At 41.5% G+C, this 22,910-nt stretch overlaps 1 protein-coding gene across 3 annotated transcripts in view; it reads left to right on the forward strand.

Annotated features, from left to right (window-relative positions):
• The window catches only part of adgrg6 (adhesion G protein-coupled receptor G6), a 121,094-nt gene extending 108,305 nt beyond the window's left edge, over positions 1 to 12,789 (forward strand). For all 3 annotated transcript variants that reach the window (XM_037537391.1, XM_017701075.2, XM_017701076.2), the window contains one exon: positions 11,334 to 12,789. In XM_037537391.1, the coding sequence (XP_037393288.1) occupies positions 11,334 to 11,518 (185 nt within the window). In that variant the 3' untranslated portion in view covers positions 11,519 to 12,789. The remainder of the gene's footprint in view (positions 1 to 11,333) is intronic.
• Positions 12,790 to 22,910: the final 10,121 nt, after the last annotated feature.

Raw genomic sequence — 22,910 nt, forward strand, 5'->3', positions numbered from 1 at the left:
GCTCGTTACTCTGACGTAGCAACAAGCTGCTCGTTAAGGAACTATAATTTGGAGGAAGGAACTGAACATTAAAACATATTAAACGCCGCGTTCACGGCCCAGTTTATTCATTTCTTACTGTACTTATTTAACTACTGTATTAAAGCAGTAGAACACTCGAGGAGTGAGTTATCACCTATAACATCATGATGGTATTTCACTGATGATCATTTCCGTCTCATGTTCTATCACTTAAGTGAAGCATTCTAAGCATTCTCAGAAAAGTGGTATCTCATCTCATCTCATCTCAGCGTGTTTTGTGTTGGTACAAGTGCATCAGGACCCAGCAGTGCTGCTGAGGTCCAGTCTGTGTATAAATTATAAATTCTACACCTTTTCATTGACAGTGAGCTTTGTAGGCTCTGAGCATTCCATTTGAGTGACACTGCTCGGCTGATAGAATATATTTTTTAAAAGCTTGGCACAACTATAACCTTTTGTTAGGAAACTCACTGGCATTTTTATTGATTACTGGAATTTCAGACAGTGCTGGTTTATTTCCTCATGAGCTTCTTTGTTTGTTTGCCAAAGACCCAACATTTCTGTTCCAACAGCTCTTTAATGGTGATTCCTGCCCACAACAGGATTATTGCTGTTCCCCAACACAGCCCGATTTAACCTTCTCACACTTCAGACGGGTCCAGCGGTTGTGTACATCAACACTAACACCGTTGTGAGGTACCATAAAAAGGTGCCTGCAGTTACATGATTCGGTCATCAAGGTACAGTGTAAATGTTCCCTATAAGGTCCAGCAGGGGTTTTAAGATCCTATTGATCCAATTAAGCATCCAATAGATCCAAAGTTTTTCCCAGTGGAAAAGTAGATATTTTTATCTTTTTATAAACTAATGTTTTAAAACAGACCCATTTAATATAAAGCCTGTAGGCGAGACGGGGTGTGTGGGGTCAGTACAGCTTAGAAAATATCATTTTAGTGGATTATGGTTCAGTGTCGTTTTTTTCTGATAGTGTACAGCAGTCTGAATAGTGCATGTTGTTTGCACTGAAATTGGCCTAAGAAACACTGAGGCACGTAAATGGTCAAAGGACCCCCTGAACTGCAAGAGCCTGTATGTTGGCCCACATTTAAATTCTAATTTTAAGCACCTTTAATCAAGTTACATGTTTGACTGATTGTCTTAGTGAAAATAAGTGAACACATCCTCTTCAGACAACACACTTCTGCATAGTTTAATTGTCTGTTTGCTGAATTAAATTCAATTTAATTAAAAATATATACAGTTTATTTGTATAGTGCTTTTTACAATGATTTTGTCACAAAGCAGCTTTATAGAAGTTTGAAAACATACAATTACAACATATATCCCCCAGTGAGCAAGCCAGAGGCAACGGTGGCAAGGAAAACTCCCTCAGACTAGAGGAAGAAATCTTGGAACCAAGACTCACAAGGGGAGACCCATCCTCCTCTGGTCAAACAGTATTTACAAATTATCCATCCACCCATCCATCCATTTTCTAAGCCGCTTCTCCATTAGGGTTGCGGGGGGGTGATGGAGCCTATCCTGTCATCGGGCGGAAGGCAGGATACACCCTGGACAGGTCACCAGTCCATCGCAGGCCAGACAGACAGACATACACAGTCACTCACACACTCACACCTAGGGGCAATGTAGCATGTCCAATTGGCCTGACTGCATGTCTTTGGACTATGGGAGGAAACTGGAGAACCTGGAGGAAACCCACGCAGACATGCAATTCCACATAAAGAGGACCCCGGTCACCCAGTCGGGGAATCGAACCCAGGCCTTCTTTGCTGTGAGGTGACAGCGCTACCCACCGCACCACCGTGCCGCCCTTATTTACAATTTAGTAAGCTAAATACCAAATAAAAGCTAAGAGGATTTCTGTTTGAAGTCTGGATGGTAACGCTTTAGAAACTGCACTGGTAGAGGCAATCTCTGACTGAGGCAGTCTCTGACTGAGTCTTTATAAAAAGTGGGAGTGAGCTAAAACAGTCGCATCCTATCACAATGCTGGTACATCTGGATGGCACAGTGATGTAATTGAGGGTGTTGCAGTTGGCACAAATAAGAGGGGATGGTGGAGATTGTGTCTGCAGTGTTTGGGGTTTGTCAACCTATATTCAATTGAATACACTACAAAGACAAGATATTTAATGTTCAAACGGATAAACTTTACTGTTTTTTGCAAATATTCACCCATTTTGAATTTGAGAAAGAAGTTGGGACAGGGGCATGTTTACCACTGAGTTACATCACCTTTCCTTTTAAAAACACTCAATAAGCCTTTGGGAACTAAGGAATGTAATTGTTGAAGCTTTGTAGATGGAATTCTTTCCCATTCCTGCTTGATGTACAACTTCAGTTGCTCAACAGTCCGGGGTCTCCGTTGTCGTATTTTGCGCTTCATAATGCGCCACACATTTTCAATGGGAGACAGGTCTGGACTGCAGGCAGGCCAGTCTAGTACCCGCACTCTTTTACTATGAAGCCACGCTGTTGTAACACGTGCAGAATGTGGCTTGGCATTGTCTTGCTGAAATAAGCAGGATGTCCCTGAAAAAGACGTTGCTTGGATGGCAGCATATGTTGCTCCAAATCCTGTATGTACCTTTCAGCATTAATGGTGCCTTCACAGATGTGCAAGTTACGCATGCCATGGGCACTAACACACCCCCACACCATCAGAGATGCTGGCTTTTGAACTTTGCACTGATAACAATCCAGACAGTCCTTTTCCTCTTTGGCCCGGAGGACACGGCGTCCATGATTTCCAAAAACAATCTGAAATGTGGACTCGTCAGACCACAGGACACTTTTCCACATTGCGTCAGTCCATCTCAGATGAGCTCAGGCCCAGAGAAGCCGGCGGCGTTTCTGGGTGTTGATATGTGGCTTTCGCTTTGCATGGCAGAGTTTTAACTTGCACTTGTAGATGGAGCGACGAACTGTGTTCACTGACAGTGGTTTCTGAAATGTTCCTGAGCCCATGTGGTAATAGCCCATGATGTCGGTTTTTAATGCAGTGCCGCCTGAGGGATTGAATGTCACAGGCATTCAATGTTGGTTTTCTGTCTTGCCGCTTACTTGCAGAGATTTCTCCAGATTCTCTGAATCTTTTGATGATATTATGGACTGTAGATGATGAAATCCCTAAATTCCTTGCAATTGAACATTGAGAAACGTTCTTAAACTATTGGACTATTTGCTCACGCACTTGTTCACAAAGTGGTGAACCTCGCCCCGTCCTTGCTTGTGAACAACTTAGCCTTTCAGGGATGCTCCCTTTATACCCAATCATGACACTCGCCTGTTTCTAATTAACCTGTTCACCTGTGGAATGTTCCAAACAGGTGTTTTTTGAGCATTCCTCAACTTTCCCAGTCTTTTGTTGCCCCTGTCCCAACTTCTTTGGAACGTGTTGCAGGCATCAAATTCAAAATGAGTGAATATTTGCAAAAAACAGTAAAGTTTATCTGTTTGAACATTAAATATCTTGTCTTTGTAGTGTATTCAATTGAATAAGGTTGAAAAGGATTTGCAAATCATCGTATTCTGTTTTTATTTATATTTTACACAACGTCCCAACTTCATTGGAATTGCGGTTGCAGTTAGGATGTTTCTGTAATATTGTTTTCTTATCTGGAGTTAATGAGAAGAGTATGAACTTAAGAACTGTTGTTCTTTAATAGCTTCTGTCCTAAATTCAGTCTTAACTAAAGTTGTCATGGTGACTAAGCAGAAAAGATTTCAGATTTAAAGTTTCTATAATATGGTCTCAGGTTGAAGGTGTTTGGAAGCTCAGTTTTCAGTGACTCACACATGGCTGTTGCTGTTTTCATTTATGGAGCATGAAGAACTCTGTAATTTGGGGGTTGATAACATGTTTGAAAGTAAATTTTGTTTTAATTTTTTCTCACACCATGAAAGAATCTCACACCAATTCCATTATTCAAATGTAGTTAGAAAAAATCCACTCTCAGCTTTGCCAGAACAATGTGGACAATTCAAGATAGTGGCATAGTCGTGGCTATGAAAACAGCACATGGAAACATGGAAAACAGATTTTTAAATCTTCATAATATATGTAAATACAGGGGTCAGCCAGCCTGCATTAGGTCAAACAAGTTTTTTTTTGTAAATGTGTGATAATGCAGACCCCCCTAAGGGGTATTTTAAAGAAAAAAAAGGTAATGCCGTTGCGTTGCCTTGCAAATGTTTTGCATTACAATGCAAATGGTTTGCATTTGCTGCAACTGAGACTGAGAACAAGTGTCCTCATACAGTAAAAGCTACATTTACAGAGACCTACAGAGAACAATCGCTTAATAAACTAAGCACAGACTGGCAAAAGTGGCAAAACTACTTTTATCATTAGCTATTCTAAAAACAAAACAAGGCAGTGTCATTGGGCACCTTGGGTTTTATGTTTGCTTGCTGTCTGACAAGCATATATTTTGTGAGGGAACGCAATGTCAACTTTTTAATTTACTTTTTTTTTAACCCCTTAGGGAGTCCGTATGATAATGCATTATATCTACACTGTATTTCCAAAAGTATTTGCTCATCTGTCTTTACACACATGTGAACTTGAGTGACATCCCATTCTTAATCCATAGGGTTTAATATGATGTCTGCCCACCCTTTACAGCTATAACAGCTTCAGATCTTCTGGGAAGGCTTTCCACAAGGGTTAGGAATGTGTTTATGGGAATTCTTGACCATTCTTCCAGAAGCACATTTGTGAGGTCAGACACTGATGTTGGACGAGAAGGACTGGTTCGCAGTCTCCACTATAATTCATCCCAAAGGTGTTCCATCGGGTTGAGGTCAGGACTCTGTGCAGGCCAGTCAAGTTCTTCCACAACAAACTGGCTCAACCATGTCTTTATGGACCTGCTTTGTGCACTGGTGCACAGTCATGTTGGAACAGGAAGGGGCCGTCCCCAAGCTGTTACTACAAAGTTGGAAACATAATTGTATGAAATGTCTTGGTGCTTCAACTCTTATGGAAAGGCTTTCCACAAGAGTTAGGAGTGTGTTTATCTGAATTTTTGACCGTTCTTCCAGAAGCACATTTGTGAGGTCAGACAGTGATGTTGGCACAGTCTCCACTCTAATTAATCCCAAAGGTATTCTGTCAGGTTGATGTCAGGACTCTGTGCAGGCCAGTCAAGTTCTTCCACACCAAACTCGCTCATCCATGTCTTTATGGACCTTGTTTTGTGCACTGGTGCACAGTCATGTCTGAACAGGAAGGGGCCGTCCCCAAACTCTTCCTATAACGTTGGAATTGTGCTGAAGCATTAAGAGTTCTTTTCACTTCAACTAAGGGGCCGAGCCCAACTCCTGAAAAACAACCCCACACCATAATCCCCCCTCCACCAAACTTTACACTCGGCACAATGCAGTCAGATAAGTACCGTTCTCCTGGCAACCACCAAACCCAGACAGGTCCAATGGATTTCCAGATGGAGAAGCGTGATTAGTCACTCCAGAGAACACGTCTCCACTGCTCTAGAGGCGGTGCTTTACACCACTGCATTCCATGCTTTGCATTGCACTTGGTGATGTAAAGCTTGGATGCAGCTGCTCAGCGATGGAAACCCTTGAGTTCTTGAGTTAATCTGAAGGCCACATGAAGTTTGGAGGTCCGTAGCAATTGACTCTGCAGAAAGTTGGTGACCTCTGCGCACTGTGCGCCTCAGCATCCGCTGAACCCTGCTCTGTCATTTTACGTGGCCGACCACTTTGTGGCTGAGTTGCTGTCGTTCCCAATCACTTCCACTTTGTTATAATACCACTGACAGTTGACTGTGGAATATTTAGTAGAGAGGAAATTTCACGACTAGACTTGTTGCACAGGTGGCGTCCGGTCATGGTACCACGCTGGAATTTACTGAGCTCCTGAGAGAGACCCATTCACAGACATTCACATGTAGTGAATAAAATAAAATAAAAATAAAATATAACAAAATAAAATAAAACATGCATTCCTACCATCACTCACTCAGACACACACAGTCATACCTGTAAATCTTACAATGTGCTGAGTGCAGCAGCAGTTAAAGGGTGTATAGTGGCAGAGAATGGGATCAATGAGGTTACAGTCAGATAAGTGAGGTAATAAGGCAGGTAAGTGGGGTAATATGGCAGGTAAGTAAGATGCTAGAACAAACGCTGGTTTGAGACAGCAGTTCCAGAGTTTGATACTATATACCAGTATATGTAGAAGTGCAGTATGAAGCTGGAATATTGTTTATGTGTAATATTTTAACTGTTCAAGAGAGTGATGGCTTGTGGGAAGAAGCTACATTGTAGCCTGGATGTCCTGATCATCATCTGGCTGAAGTGTCCGTCTGAGGGAAGTAGTTGGAACAGGTGGTGTCCAGGGTGAGAGGGGTCTGTTTTGATCTTCTCTGCACGCTTCCTGGATCTAGAGGCATGCAGTTTCAGCAATGTGAGCAACTTAACCCCAATTGTCCTCTCTGCAGACCTGATGATGCGCTGCAGTCTGTGGAGGTCATGCATGGTGGCTGAGCAGCCCCACACTGTGATGGATGTAGTGATGACAGACTCTATGATGGCTGTGTAGAACCACACCATCAGCTCCTGGGGCAGGTTGAACTTCTGTGTTCAGCACCAGGCTGCTGTTGCTATTGTGGCTGCTCCAAAGGACCACCTGAGCAACCACCCATCTGTAAGCAGACTCATCACCATCTCGGATGAGATCAATGAATGTAGTGTTATCTGCATACTTCCAAGATTTTGACTGAGGGTTCCGTGGAGGTACAGTCGTTTGTGTACAGTAAGAAGGTCAATGGTGAGAGGACACGACCCTGTGGAGCGCCTGTATTGATGATCTGAGTGTTTGAGGTGAACTTTCCCAACCTCCCCTGCTGCTCTCTGCCAGTGAGGCAGATGGGGCTTGGCATCCTGAGTTGGAGTAGTTTGTTGTGTAGCTGTCCAGGGATGATCGTATTAAATGCTGAGATGAAGTCCAAGAACAAAATTCTTGCATACGTTCCTGGGTGTTCAAGCTGTTGAATAATAAGCTGGAGTCCCAAGTTCACTGCAAAGTCCATTGACCTGTTTGCTAGGTATGCAAAGTGCAGGGGCTCTAGCGATCTATGATGTCCTTCAGATGGGAGAGCTTCAGTCTCTCAAAGGATTTCATGACTACAGAGGTCAATGCAATGGGTCTATAGTCATTCAATCTTGTGATGGTTGCTTTCTTGGGAACTGGTATTATGGAGGAACGTTTGAAGCAGGAAGGTACAACACACAGCTCCAGTGATTTATTAAAGAGCGCTGTAAAGACTGGTGTGAGCTGGTCAGAACAGACCCTCAGACAGGAGGGTGAAACACCATCTGGCCGTCGTGCTTTCCTCACTTTTTGTCTCCTGAAGAGTTGATGCACGTTGTTTTCGCAGATCTTCAGGGCAGGCTGAATAGATGGCTGGATGACAGGAGGGCGTGAATCTGTGCTGGATGAGTATGAGGAGCTTGGCTTTTCAAACCTGCAGTAAAAAGTGTTAAGCTCATCAGCCAGCCTGATTGTACAGAGCCCAATCTCCACTCCTATACACTGCTTCTTTGGGGGTCAGTCGTGGGCTGGAGGTTACGGAGCTAGCCCTGTGACTGGAAGGTTGCCGGTTTGCTCCCCAGTGCCAACAGTCCATGACTGAGGTGTCCTTGAGCAAGACACCTAACCCCCAATTGATCCCCGAGTGCCGTGGATAGGGCTGCCCACCACTCCGGGCAACTGTGCTCACTGCCCCCTTGTGTCTGTGTATTCACTAGTGTGTATGTGGTGTTTCACTTTGTGGATGGGTTAAATGTGGAGGTGGAATTTACCCATTTGTGGTATTAAAAAAGTATCACTTAACTTTAGACTGGCGCAACTGTTTCAGTCTGGCATTAAACCAGGGTTTGTCGTTGTTATATTTAATGTGAGTCCTGGTGGGAACACAGGTGTCTTCACAAGGATGTCACAGTATCTATGTATTCATGCAGGCTGCCTGTAGCATCCTCAAACACACTCCAATGTGTTAATTCCATGCAGTCTTGAAGCCTTTCTTTAGCCTCGTTGGTCCACCTCTTCACAGAGTTGACTACAGGTTTGGTACACTTGAGCTTCCTGTAGGTTGGAAGGAGGTGGTTTAGCAAGTGATCGGAGAGGACTAGAGCAGCACTGGGAACACAGAGCAATGGACCCCCTTTAACACAGTGTAGCAGTGATCTAAAATGTTACTCTCCCTGGTGGGGCAGGTAACATGCTGTCTGTATTTAGGCAGTTCATTGCTCTGTTGAAGTCCCCTAAAATGATAAAAACAGAGTGTGTGTGTTTGAGCTCCATGCACAGCACCGCGTGCATGCACTCCTGGGGTGTAATATAGACTCCTATGAGTATGATAGATGTAAACCCCCTCGGAATGTAAAATGGTCTGCAGATTATAAGAAGTGTTTCCAGATTAGGGCTGCATGTTTTCGTTAACACTGAGACATCTGTACACCAGACTTGGTTGATGTAAAAGCAGATTCCGTCACCTTTCTTCTGGCCCGAGAGCTCAGTGGAGTGTGCTCTGCAGAGGTTAAAGCCATGGAGCTGGAGCGCTCTGTCTGGGGTTGACTCAGTGAGCCAAGATGCAGTGAAGCACAGCACAACAGAGAGAGAAAAGTCCTTGCGGCATGGACTGCCTGGTGTCCAGCAGATCTGGTTCACATAGAACAGGACAAACAAACAAGCTCCTAACCAGTGTTGCCATCTGCAGTACCATTTTCAATGGAATTGAATTGATTGGAACGCCTGAATTCATTGATTTGGATGGGTGAGTGAATACTTTTGCAATATAGTGCATTATGCCATCTAATGCAGTTGTATTCTTGTAACACCAATGTTTGCAAGCGATCAGCTCTGCCCAGAGAACAGAAATACTGTGAGATCTCCTCATGATCTCAGGCTCTTCTTAAGTCCAGTTTGAGATCAGAGTGAGACTAAAGCCGTTTTCTCCTGTTTCTGAATCCTGAGAGATAAAGCTCGGATTTTCTCACCGTCAACAAAATGTTGTCACACATGAGGCTTAAGTCTTTAGTGTCTGACTCGTCTCAGCCCAGCCTCAGCTGAATAATATCTCCATAAGAAAAGTGTGACATCTCATTGTTCTCTTACACAGCCCTGTTCTAGATCACCACTAGAAACCACTGATCCTTCATTAATATGATATTGATATCTGCTTTATTTCTGTGAGACAATCCTAAGGATCCTAAAATGTTTTCCTCTGGGTTCTTAAAAATGGTTATAGTCACTGTTTTTCAATTTTTTCTCACAGTACTATGATATCGACTTGTGAACCCAGTGTAAGATCATGTGCTAAGTATCCATTTTACAGTAACAGAATAGAACAAGTCTGGTGTCACTTTCTTAGAACATCTGTTTCAGCTTCAGGCTCTTATATTTTGCATTGTTGTTCATTAGGAGTCTGACATAAACTTTTATGAGGTGTTACTGACTCCTACTGGGATGTCGTGCTCCTATGAGTGTTTGTAACGTCATTTTTGTTGGGGGGGGGGGGCATGAACGAGGACAAAGGCCTATGTTTCTGGATGAGGCCTATATTTCAGCATCACAAAGAGTGTGACCTGAAAATGACCTGCTTCCATCAGAAGACTGTCTCTCATAGGTCAGAAGCTCAGCCCTGACTGGTTTATGATCCAAAATCATGAACTTGACTTGTCCCAGAGCAGGTTAGGCACGCATGGTAGTGTCCCAGTAAAAATGATCCACCATCATGAGAGAAAATCCAGGGTTTGACTGAACTGAGCTTAAAGAGACCCTGCGTTATGGGCCCAGACTTCAGAAAATATACCTAAAACTGAGCAAGTTCCCTTAACTTGATATCTCACCATCTAGAGTGACTTCATCCCCCTGTGACCGTCCATCAGCCAGAGATCAGCTCCAAAAGCACCCAAACCTACTTACTACTGTTATACTACATCTCTGCTTTCAGCCTTCATATTATAAACAAATGGCTTTCAGTTTACATTGTTAAAAATATCTGATATTAAATATGCATCTCAGTCTATGATCAGAAATAACGCCTGTCTTGCTGTTTTTCAGAGTTTTAGCATGCTGAATCCAAAAAAAAATATCAGTCTGATGCTACTTGTTTATTTTTACTCATAATAACCAACAGAATGAATCACCATCAGATTTATTGCACTTTCAGCTCACAGACACTCCAGACTAACAATTTCTGAAAAGGTATCTTGTTTTCAAGATGTCTGTAATTTAAAAAAGATACTAGCTAGCACTGAGTACATTCTTGATCAGAAATTATCCAAATTCATAAAGATATCAAATTTCTGTTTGTGTTTACATGTCAAACAAAGGCATATCTGGATATTTTTGGTTGGTGGACTATTCACAGTCCAGCAGCAGCACTAAGGTGTTTAAAAACTCCAGCAGCACTGCTGTGTCTGATCCACTCATACCAGCACAACACACACTAACACACCACCACCACCACATCAAATAGTACCTGCTCTGTGAGGGTCAATGGGGTCCTAACACCAAGCGAACAAAACCAAAAGGTAAGGCAGAAGTCGCAGTCAAAAGGCAGACAAAAAGGTCCCAAAACACAGATCAAAAGTCCAAGGCAATGGTACAAAAGGGGCAAGCAAAAACGGAGAGAGAGAAAACAAGCAAAGGTTGAATAACAGGCAGAGTACAATCAGAAATAACCACTCAGTATGTTCACCAGGAAGCAGTACCTCTCACTGACTCTCACTAAAGCCCAGGTTTATAAACTATCTGAGGTAAGCGTGTGATTCATAAACAGGTGAGATCTCGTAGTAATCTGGTGACTGTGAGCTCTGATAGGTCGGCATAATAGTGTCAGAAGTCACGTGATCCCTGTTGGGACTGTGGGCTATGTAGTCCGATTCTGACTGTAATGCAGTCCGTTGCAGTCTGACAGTTTGTAAAGGTGTGACAATGAGCGTAGAAACGAGGTGCTCACAATGTTAAACCTAAAATTTTAGGTTTCTAACTGTAAGATCTTGAAAATGTAAAAAGCTAAAAAAAAACAACTTGCATGGGATTTTATGGAATAAACATAATGCTAATATACTGGGTGATATATCACCCAACACTGTGTGTATGGAACGTTTTCCCCTGTCCATTAGCTGAGTGCTTTATATCCCTATAAAACATAATAGAAAAAATGCTACCTCTTCTGGTTTGAAGCTTATCTCTCTCTCTCTCTCTCTCTCTCTCTCTTTTCACTCACTTCATTTGTCTTTCTCTGCAGGTACAGGTTATTCTAACCAGACCGGCCCGAAGTGCAGCCCTTCTGATGCCGACGCCTCCACCTCCTCCATCCTGCCCGTCCACCAGGTTCTGGACAAGGTGAAAGGCTACTGTTCGGTGCGCTCTGACAACTTCTACAAAAACATCATCATGTCGGACAGTTTTAGCAACAGCACCAAGTTTTAGAGCGAGGCAGAGCAGGTAAGAGGAGAGACCGAGTTAGACCTTCTATGTTGGGCAGGCTTTTCTTAGACCAGCAGGACACTAGCAACTGTGTATACTGTACTATACTGAGCTAACCAACCAGAAACGGCGTAGAGCGGCCATAACCAACCCTGTAGAGAGGGGAAGCTGCGGAGGGAGTGATTTACATACTGTGATGTTCAAACTGACTGTCTGTGTCCTGTAAATATTCATAGTATATTTTACTGAATGTCTGTATGTGCTTTTTTTTCTAATTTCCCATTTGTGTACCTTCACTTTGTTTTTTTTTGTGCTTTTGTTCTTTATTTTGTTTGTTTGTATATACACAGCCGCATACGTTTTGTTTATATTTCCGCTTCACCAGAAATGAAATGAAATAAACAAATAAATATATAAAGCAGGACCAGTTTTGACCCTGAAGACTCCAAAAGGAAGACACTTACTGTAGCTGTTTGTGGTTAAAAGGAACAAGCATTTTGGTTATTTACGGTCTGCCAGTCGCCTCTCGTCGCCACAACAAGCCAAGTAAACATTTCCGCTGTACAGGAGTGAAGCCGAAATATTGTTTATTTTGTCACTATTTATGTTGCTCTTGGTTTGAATTCACATGCTCTACTACTGATTAACACTTTACAGAGGATTGTTTTGACAAACAGACGCTACCGTTCAAACGTTTGGAATCATTTGTTAACAGGTTTTTATTTCCTACACACGAGAAGTTATTATAGAAATTACTGCCCAAAAGGTGTAGCACTGCGCAAAAGTCACCTTTCACTCTCCAGTCAAAGTGGCCAGTAGGTTTGTTTATCAATATCAGAAAAAAGCATAAAAAACATGCATTTAACAGAGAATTGCACAGAAGTGTCCATAAGTAAATATACTAGAAAATGTCCAATGATTCCAAAACTTTCATATTTCATGAGCTACATTCAGAAGCTGGGCGTCGTATGAGGCTGTAACTCTTCTTTCCAGTCAAATAGATGATGATGTCATATTAAACCCTTATAATAAAAGAAGCTAAACTCTGTTTGTTTTTCTACTGAAAGTCGAGCCGTTTTTCCCCAAATCTGGGCTATAAACTATAAACAGACGGCGTCTCTTCAGTGATCTGCTCTGTAAACGTTACGTCAGAGATTTTTGCCTTTCAGCAGTAAATTGTAAGCATATAGTGATACGTGTAGATCATAAAACACATGTTCTGTTAACTTGAGGGGAACTTTGACACACAAAAAAAATGTACATTTATTTCATGCAGTTATTGAATAATTTGCCTTACGATTTGGTGACATAAATTCAGGTGGACAAACCAAAATATACTCTGGAGAATAAGAGGTTTCATCTTTGAGAGAGAGGAGAAAATTAAGCTGCTTCAGATCTAAAAGCTTCCAGTTTTTCAAAGAAATCTGAGCCTCCAGAGTTCAGTCTTAGATGTTGTTTTTTTTTGCTTCTCACAATCCATGTAATCCTAAGCTGATGTTTACGTCTGGACTCTGGGATGGTCAGTTCATTGTTCAGAGAACACCAGCAGCTTCCTGTGGATGTTTTCAGATCTGAAGCAGCTTGATTTTCTCCTCTCTCTCAAAGATCAAAACTTTCAGTGCTGTTTATCTGGGGGCAGTTTTGGGGTCTACCAGTGTTTTTTAACTTCAGTTTTGGGAGCTTCTTTGTTTGTTGTGTCCGTCTCCTTTTCTCAGTAAGTTTCTTCTTGATCAGCTACACATCCTTTCAGACCCACAGCGCTGAGTCATCTTCTCACAGTGGAAGGATGGACAGAAACACCTGTGGATGTTTTCAGATCTGAAGCAGCTTGGTTTTCTCCTCTCTCTCAAAGATCAAAGCTTTAAGTGCTATTTATCTGATGGGGGCAGTTCTGGGGTTGACCAGCTCTTCCAGGTGGTTGTTAGGAGTCTCATTTTTTCTGTGTCTGTATTTGTTCTGCAGTCATGGGCTGGCGGTTAGGGAACTGGCCCTGTGACCAGAAGGTTGCCAGTTCGATCCCCAGCGCAGACAGTCCATGACTGAGGTGTCCTTGAGCAAGACACCTAACCTCCAACAGCTTCCCAGGTGCATTAGATAGGGCTGCCCACTGCTCCAGGCAAGTGTTCCACAGCCCCCTAGTGCATGTTTGTGCTCACTAGTGTGTATGTGGTGTTTCACTTCACGGATGGGTTAAATGCAGAGATGAAATTTCCCTGCTTGTAGGATTAAAAAGTGTCACTTAAACCTTTTGAACCCCAGTTATTTTCCTTTGATGGATGATCTAGTCTCAGAAATATCTCCTGAAAAAAGAATAACTTGTGCTTAATGGCCATTTTGACTGGAAAATGAATAAATATAGGGCGGGGGGGCGGGGGGGGTCTCTGACTTCTGCACAGTATTTTTAATGCTGTATTCAATATTTCAAGAATTCTGTGAAAAGTTATTGGATGCGAAACAATATACTATAGTAACTTATTTACATGCTTTGTCAAGTTATCTGCCTTGAGATTTGATCTTGTTTAAAATGTTATAAATACTGTATATTAATTTTATTGTAACTTAATTCTCAGTGCTTCTGAATTCTATGGCTGTGTTCGTCATTCTGGACACAACATTTTTATTTACCGTGTTCTGCTAATTATTTGAATCATGGGACGTTGTACAGGACTAGCCAATCGGAACCATTTTACACTTATGCTGAAAACATTGATTCCACAACATCAGAATAGCGATTCCAAACTTTTGAATGGTTTTGTACACTTTAAAAATAAAGGTGCCAATAAGGGGTTTGAAGTGGGATGAGTGGTTTCAGTCAAGCCTATAGAAACGTCCATTAAAAGGTTCTTCGAGGAAACACAATAGTGGTTCTTTTTTGGTATCACTTCACAATCCTTTCTCGACACCTATCAGTGTGTCTCAATTCAGGTGTTGTGTCCTTCGGAGGCTGCATTTGGAGGCCGTCACAGCGGCGCGACTAGGCAATCCCATTTCGAAGCCTCCTTCATATGCGGCCAAGAAATGTGTCCTTTTTCATGACAATGAAGGATCCAGTGGGTGAATCCTTTGCCAGCCAACATATCCCGAGGTTCATCGCGTGCCAGCGAGGATTTGAGAATGTGGCGTAGTCGGCAGAGAAGTGAATGGCGGCTGAAGAGACACTTTTAAATATGTTAAGTCTGTCGCTGTTGTTGGAACAAAAGCTCATATCTCCAAAATGGTAACTTTACAGGAGAAGGAAAAAACATAGTTTACTTTTAATGTAAGTCTATGGATCCAGAATTTCCAAGTCATTTTGGGTTGTTTCTTTTGCTCCATTCACCATGAAATTTACACACAGTATAAAGGGCGACAGGTCATTTTTAATTCTGTCAAAAACTGAGAAACGGCAAAAATTGAGATGAGGTTTTCTTCAGACAGCAGCGAGATATAAATGTAAGTATTGGGTTTAAACTGAGGCAAAAGACGAATGATACAAATGTAAAAAGCAGTCTCATCAATAGCTGGCAGTGAAGCATCTTCAGCTCTAATACATGAAAAAAAATAAACAATTAAAATCAAAGTTTCTGGCTCCGTCTTTAAAACTTTAAAAGAACTAGACAGGAGCGGCGTTTCGTTGCTCAGCGGTGAGGCCGGGAATAGCGGTGCTGTGATGCAAAAAGGAAATCCACCGTAGAGCAGACCGTCTCATTTCAGCTCAGCCTTCGTGGTTCTAAACAGCCTTCGTAGGACACGCCTTTGTAGACCGCACCCTTTGAAGGATGCAGCCCCTGAATTGGGACACTGTTTATTTGAGTGTATTGCTTTTTCTACAGAGGGTCGGGCGGCACCAGCTCAGTCAGGTTAAATATGGTATGCAACTTTTTATTTTTCATGAGTCTGTCCTGTGATGTAAAACAATCAGCTACATACCAAATCTAACCAGTATGTTGTAGGTTTTGTTTTGTTTTTTTTTTTTTTTTTTTTTTTTTAAGAAATGGTATTTATTCTCTGAGGTCTGGAGATGTCAACAGATGACATGCTTTACCAAAGGCATCGATAAATGCTTTCATTTGCAAAGTTGGACCTGGTATGATATGTCAGTTTATTATTCCGTGGCTTGTGTTGAGGCTTTTGTGAACATGTGACTTAGTCTTACTGTATATTAAAAAGAGCTCAAACCAGATTTGTGTGTCTTGTAGCTTTTAAAACACCAGGACATTCATATTCACACCATACTGGCTTTTGAGAGGATATGATATTTCAGGCTAATTGTCCTTCTGGAATTTACCTTTATGGCCCAAATGGTGCAATTATTTTGCTGATGATATTGGTCGATATTAATGTTTACCAGACTTATCTGTATTGGATTTGGTGATTTTTATAATCTGATAAGCAGAAACATCTGACATGTTATAAAACATGTTATAACACACACCTGATATACCTGAGACCTGATAAAAGACATGAGCTGTTTAACAGAAACCAATAAATCTAAAGTTCTAGGTCGGTTCTATTAATAGTGTTGTTATTTAAGACTTTAAGGTTAATTTGTTTGTTTAAGAAATGTGACAGTCCAGTTTGACAATCCAGACATATCAGCCAAATAAAGAAGCTTTTTTCTAAAATTACAGGAGTCTCTTTAATTTTTAATCTTATAACCCCCTTTTACCCTGTTCTTCAGTGGTCAGGACCCCCATGGACCCTCACAGAACAGGTACTATTTGGGTGGTGGATCATTCTCAGCACTGCAGTGACACTGACGTGGTGGTGGTGTGTTAGTGTGTGTTGTGCTGGTCTGAGTGGATCAGACACAGCAGTGCTGCTGGAGTTTTTAAACACCTTAGTGTCACTGCTGGACTCAGAATAGTCCACCAACCAAAAATATCCAGCCAACAGCGTCCTGTGGGCAGCGTCCTGTGACCACTGCTGAAGGACTAGAGGATGACCAACACAAACTGTGCAGCAGCAGATGAGCTATCTTCTCTGACTTTACATCTACAAGGTGGACCGACAAGGTAAGAGTGTCTAATTGAGTGGACAGTGTTTTAAAACTCCAGCAGCATTGCTGTGTCTGATCCACTCATACCAGCGCAACGCACACTAACACAACACCACCACGTCAGTGTTACTGCAGCACTGAGATTGATCCACCACCTACATAGTACCTGACCACTGAAGAACAGGGTAAAAGGGGGTAACAAAGTATCAGAGAAACAGATGGACTACAGTCTGTAACTGTAGAACTACAAAGTGCAGCTATACAGTAAGTGGAGCTGATAAAATGGACAATGAGCCTAGAAACAAGGAGGTGGTCAGAATGTTATGCCTGATTGGTGTATATTAGTTTATTATCATTGATCAGCAGAATTTTTAGTGCTTTAAAACTGGTACTAATATGTCACAAAATGTTCTTGTTGGTCAGGCCCAGCAACCAGACAAATGTTTACCTCCAGAAAGAACATGGAGGAGAGTCTTGGGCCCCAGCAGTCATGCATAATAGATGGAGTAAATGGCAACTAAAGCCCAGCAAGTGATTGAGTGTTATAGTTTTAAAATCTTAATATTTTACAAATGCGCTGCATATACAGAAACCCATGCAGCTTCAGAAATGCTGCAAAGCCAATCGCAACACAAAGGAATTGGTTCTGGAATATTCTGAAGGAGGATGTAATATCTATGATGGAAAATCACTGATGGAGGTTAATTAACCCCAGAGACTTACATTCCTGGATGTTCATAGTTACCTTGGCCGGCAGGCAGCTATCTGACCTGTCATAGCTGTACTGTGGTAGTTATCATATCTGGTATTGTTATTTGAAATTTTACGGTTATACCCTATAACCTGTCATGAAACAGTGATAATAGCTATGTGCTCAAACAAAGCCAAATTCATTTCATCAGAAACGTTTCGCTGCATAGAAATGAAATGTTTTACTCCTTCAGTGTCCCCCAGAAGACAGTAATGAGCACCGGTGTCATCATTTTGATGAAAAGATTTTCTCAGCTTGCAGAATGTCTGAAAAGTTCCAGCACATTTCATTCCATTGCAGATCATTTGTAAAATGTAGCACATATGCTATAATTCTGATGAAAATGCACTATATTTCCTAAAGTATTCGCTCATCTGGCTTCACATACATATGAACTTGTGTGACATCCCATTCTTAATCCATAGGGTTTAATATGATGTCGGCCCACCCTTTGCAGCTATAACAGCTTCAGCTCTTCTGGGAAGGCTTTCCATAAAGTTTAGAAATGTGTTTATGGGAATTTTTGACCGTTCTTCCAGAAGCGCATTTGTGAGGTCAGACACTGATGTTGGACGAGAAGGACTGGTTCGCAGTCTCCACTATAATTCATCCAAAAGATGTTGAGGTCAGGACTCTGTGCAGGCCAGTCAAGTTCTTCCACAACAAACTGGCTCATCCATGTCTTTATGGACCTGCTTTGTGCACTGGAGCACAGTCATGTTGGAACAGGAAGGGGCCGTCCCCAAAATGTTACTACAAAGTTGGAAACAATTGTCTGAAATGTCTTGGTGCTGAAGTATTAAGATTTCCCTTCACAGGGACTAAGGGTTCTAGATCAACCCCTGAAAAACAGCCCCATATCATCATTCCTCCTCCACCAAACTTTATAGCTGGCATGGTGCAGTCAAGCTGGTAATGTTCAACAAACCCAGACATGTCCATCAGACTGACAGATAAGCTGATTCATCACTCCACAGAATACATTTCCACTGCTCTAGAGTCAAGTAGCGGCGCTTTAAACCACTCCGAGATTGACTCTGCAGAAAGCTGGCGACCTCTGCACACTATGCGCATCAGCATCCGTTGAACCAGCTCTGTCATTTTACGTGGCTGACCACTTCGTGGCTGAGTTGCTGTCGTTCCCAATCACTTCCACTTTGTTATAATCCCACTGACAGTTGATCGACTGAAATTTCACGACTGGACTTGTTGCACAGGTGGTGTCCGATCACGGTACCACGCTGGAATTCACTGAGCTCCTGAGAGCGACTCATTCTTTCACTAATGTTTGTAGAAGCAGTCTGCAGGCCTAGGGGCTTGGTTTTATACACCGTGGCCGTGGAAGTGATTGGAACACCTGAATTCAATTATTTGGATGGGTGTAGATACAGTAGCAGGTTTCAGGTGATTTGAAGTGTCACCTCGGAGTAATTGAGAAAAATCCTGCTAGTGGGTGAAATTAGACATGACTAAATTAGTCAAAAAATGGTGAAAATGTAAAAATAAATTACAAAAGAAATATATTTTTTTAAAAATCAGCTTTAGTTCAAAAAGTTGGTTTCTTTGCTTTTTCATTTCCCTTCTGATCCATTTGGCATCTGATTAGTGATGCTTTTTAATCTACTCTTTGGCACAAGTCACAGAAGTGATTGGTCTTCACAGACGCCCATTGTGTTCCTCTTGTTACGAATACCTGTCTAGTCCCTCTGATCTAGAACACATGCAGACCAGCAGTGACTGACTAGATAGCGTGGTCTTCTTCTGCAACATGTAGATGTCCTTCATGCAATAGTGTCGTTTTTTAATATTTACATATGAGTCACAAATATATTGTTGCTGTCAGAAGACATGATGTTTTTGATGTTTTTCAGTTTTGGACATAATTTGAAAATGTCTGTGGTCCTTCATATTGATCGTAAATTTCATGATGAATGGACCAAAAGAAACGGCCCAGAATGGCTTGGAAAGACGTCTGGTTCCATTGATGTACATTAAAAGTAAAGTTGTTTTTTTTCCCTTCTCCTGTAAAGTTACCATTTTGAGATTTTCATCTGACAACAGAGATATGGAAATGTTTTACCACCTTCACACATTTTGAGAATTATGTAGAAATATATTCTCTTTGCTTATGTGACATATATGGAATGGTTATGTATCTGGGTTCTAGTGTTAGCACTGTTTCATTATTTCACTATAAACTATTGTAAAATGGGGTCAGAATGACTTTCCTGTCCCATTAAGTTATTTTTAAAAATGACCATCAACTCCCAACCACGGCCACCGACACGTCACCAGAGCTCTTCACAACAACACAATTATTGTAATTAGGCTCTACATACAGTTTAGAGGAAAGGCATGAATAGGGCTGCATCTGAACCACATCTTTGCTTTGAGCTTCTCAGAATCCGTTGTGGTGGGTTGTCAGATAGTAATAGTGGAGAGTGCTTGTTCTTTTCTCTCTCTTAGTAAATGAGACCTCCACAAATTCCTTCCAGAGGTCTCTTGTGAACTGCTTCCTGTGAGGTATACCAGCATTCCTGGTGATCCTGAAAAAGAAGTAAAATAAACAGCCTGGACTTCATCAGGATTTGGGTTTCACATCAGGTGAACTTCATACCTGTGATGCAGTATTCAACATAAAACCATTGATCAGCAGCATTTCTGACTTAACCCTCTACTGCACAATTACTGTACCTTCATTTTACTAAAAAGCAGTGATATGAAATCTGTGTTTTCTTATTTAATTGTGGAAAAGAGGTCTTTTACTTGTCTGCCCTGTGATGAACTGGCGATTATGATGTTGTTAGTATCATACAAACCAATTTACAAAATTCCAAATAGCAACTGAAACTGTATTCATTTCCAATATTTGTAAATATTGGGTCATATATTTTTCTGAGTATAAGTTGGATTTGTTTGTTCTTGTTTTCAATAAAAGGGTAAAAGGATGTTTTTAGAGAAAATTAAAATTTTATGATGCATTTTTTTTTTTATTTTATGGTGCTATGGTACAATTTACCAAGTAACCCAGTAAATTGTTAGGAATATATTTTTTTCAAGTATTTCCATTATTTAAGCAATTTCAAAATAATAAAAAGCCATTAAAACATTTTACCATGTTTAAGTCATAATTCATGCAATAGAGGGTAAAAAAAAAACAGTGGATTAAATAAAACACATCTTTTTATGTAAAATGACAACAGTGGCTAAAGAATGTCTGACTGTAGCTCTTTGGAAAATGACCGGTCTCTGGTGTTGTGGAAACATTTAGGATTACCATAAACCTGTACCTTAATCAGGCTGTCGTTTGATCTCAGGACACTCAGTGACAGCTGCTCGGCTTTATTCTCCACAGTGCACTTTTCTAAAGCCGCATTCTTTTGTCTTTATATGTACATGATGTGTTTTACAGTGTGATATTTGCAGTGGTAAACCATGATTGTTAGTTCTAGGCCTTCAGTTCAGACCATAAATGTCAAAACTTGGTCAAACATTAATGCCCATTTACTTTTTTAATCCCACAAACAGGGAAATTCCACCTCCGCATTTAACCCATCCGTGAAGTGAAACACCACATACACACGAGTGAATAAACACATACTAGGGGGCAGTGAGCACACTTGCCCAGAGCAGTGGGCAGCCCTATTCACGGTGCCCGGGGAGCAGTTGGGGGGTAGGTGTCTTGCTCAAGGACACCTCAGTCATGGACTGTCGGCACTGGGAATCGAACCAGCAACCTTCCAGTCACAGGGCCAGTTCCCTAACCTCTAGCCCATGACTGCCCCAAATGGCTAATGGCTAAGCTAATGTTAATTCAAAGGAACCTTTTTTGCCTATTCTAGATTAAACACAGCCAGTTATAAAGGACATTACATTGTGTTACAACCCCCATTCGTGACTGACCTTCTTTTTGTCTGTTTGTTGCCATTTTGTGTTTTTTTCCATTGTTGTTGTGTGCAGGTGCGTGACTGACCACTCAGGGGCGCCTGGCAGTATAAAAGATTGCTAGGCCACCTTCTTGGGAGATGTTCAGGGCTCGTTCTCCTTTGACATGACCTTCAAAAACATCAGTCCAGACCAGCCCGGCACTCTTCACTTCTGTCTGGTTTGCTTTGCTTTGTGATTGATTATGCTTTGAGAGCTTGGGTGATGTTGGCCCACCCTTTACAGCTATAACAGCTTCAGCTCTTCTGGGAAGGCTTTCCACAAGGGTTAGGAATGTGTTTATGGGAATTTTTGACCGTTCTTCCAGAAGCACATTTGTGAGGTCAGACATTGATGTTGGACGAGAAGGCCTGGCTCACAGTCTCCACTCTAATTCATCCAAAAGGGGTTCTGTCGGGTTGAGGTCAGGACTCTGTGCAGGCCAGTCAAGTTCTTCCACACCAAACTCACTCATCCATGTCTTTATGGACCTTGCTTGTGAATACTTTTCAAAATATAGTGTAGCTTGAAATTTGATTTGTTCCAGCAAGCACAAGCTAAGTGGACTGACAAAGCAGAATACTTTTTCTATACATAAGGAGGTATAGAGGAAAGAAAGCAAACAGAAAATATGATGGTAGGCCAATGAGTGGATCCTTCTAAATCAGTGTGGTATAGTATAATCTATTATGATCACACTTTTAATGGAATGGGCCAGGTATCAATGCATTTAAGCCAGAATATTAAGTAACAGGACTCTATGTATGGATGTAGATACCAGCTTTAGGCTACCAGTGTGAGATTTAGCTCCTGTATAGTCATTTCCATAACGTTTTTTCATAAATAAACTATGCTAGGGGTTCAATTTAATAAATCCTGTGGATGGAGAAGGGTTTACGAGAAGCAGCCATGACCTTAAAGCTGCCCTGGATGTACAACACAGCCAGTAACTCAAAAGATATCAAGCAGATAATGGAGCACAAAGGGTAGAACAAAAGTTCAGATTTATTTTTTTTTACTATAAAATACCTTTACAGACAAAATAAATATTCCAGCATTAACATCTGTACCTTCTGCAAAACCTTTTCTTCAACATGTTGCAATCCTTCATATTTGTACATCTACCTTTTGATTAAAGCCACAGTGACTCTAATAAAGTGACTCCAATCTAATTCTTTAGAAACAACAAAGCGGTGTAGAAAATACAGACAGGCAGTAAAGGACAAAGTCGCTAGTCAGTATGTGGCAAATAACGTAAATCCAGTTAAGCAACCAGTTATATCAAATATACGTACAGGTATTGGACTGCTTAACACACAGTGGGTATAAATAAACAACTAGATCCAACATACAGCAATCAGGCATAACATCATGACCACCTCCTTGTTTCTGCGCTCATTGTCCATTTTATCAGCTCCACTTACTGTATAGATGCACTTTGTAGTTCTACAGTTACAGACTGTAGTCCATCTGTTTCTCTGACACTTGTGGATCAGACACAGCGGCGCTGCTGGAGTTTTAAAACACTGGGTCCACTCACTGTCCACTCTATGACACTCCTACCCTGTCCACCTTGTAGATGTAAAGTCAGAGATGATAGCTCATCTACTGCTGCACAGTTTGTGTTGGTCATCCTCTAGTCCTGCATCAGTGGTCACAGGACGCTGCCCACAAGACGCTGTTGGCTGGATATTTTTGGCTGGTGGACTATTCTTAGTCCAGCAGTGACACTGATGTGTTTA

The sequence above is a fragment of the Pygocentrus nattereri genome, chromosome 4 (genome assembly GCF_015220715.1).
Source record: "Pygocentrus nattereri isolate fPygNat1 chromosome 4, fPygNat1.pri, whole genome shotgun sequence".
NCBI lineage: Eukaryota > Metazoa > Chordata > Actinopteri > Characiformes > Serrasalmidae > Pygocentrus > Pygocentrus nattereri.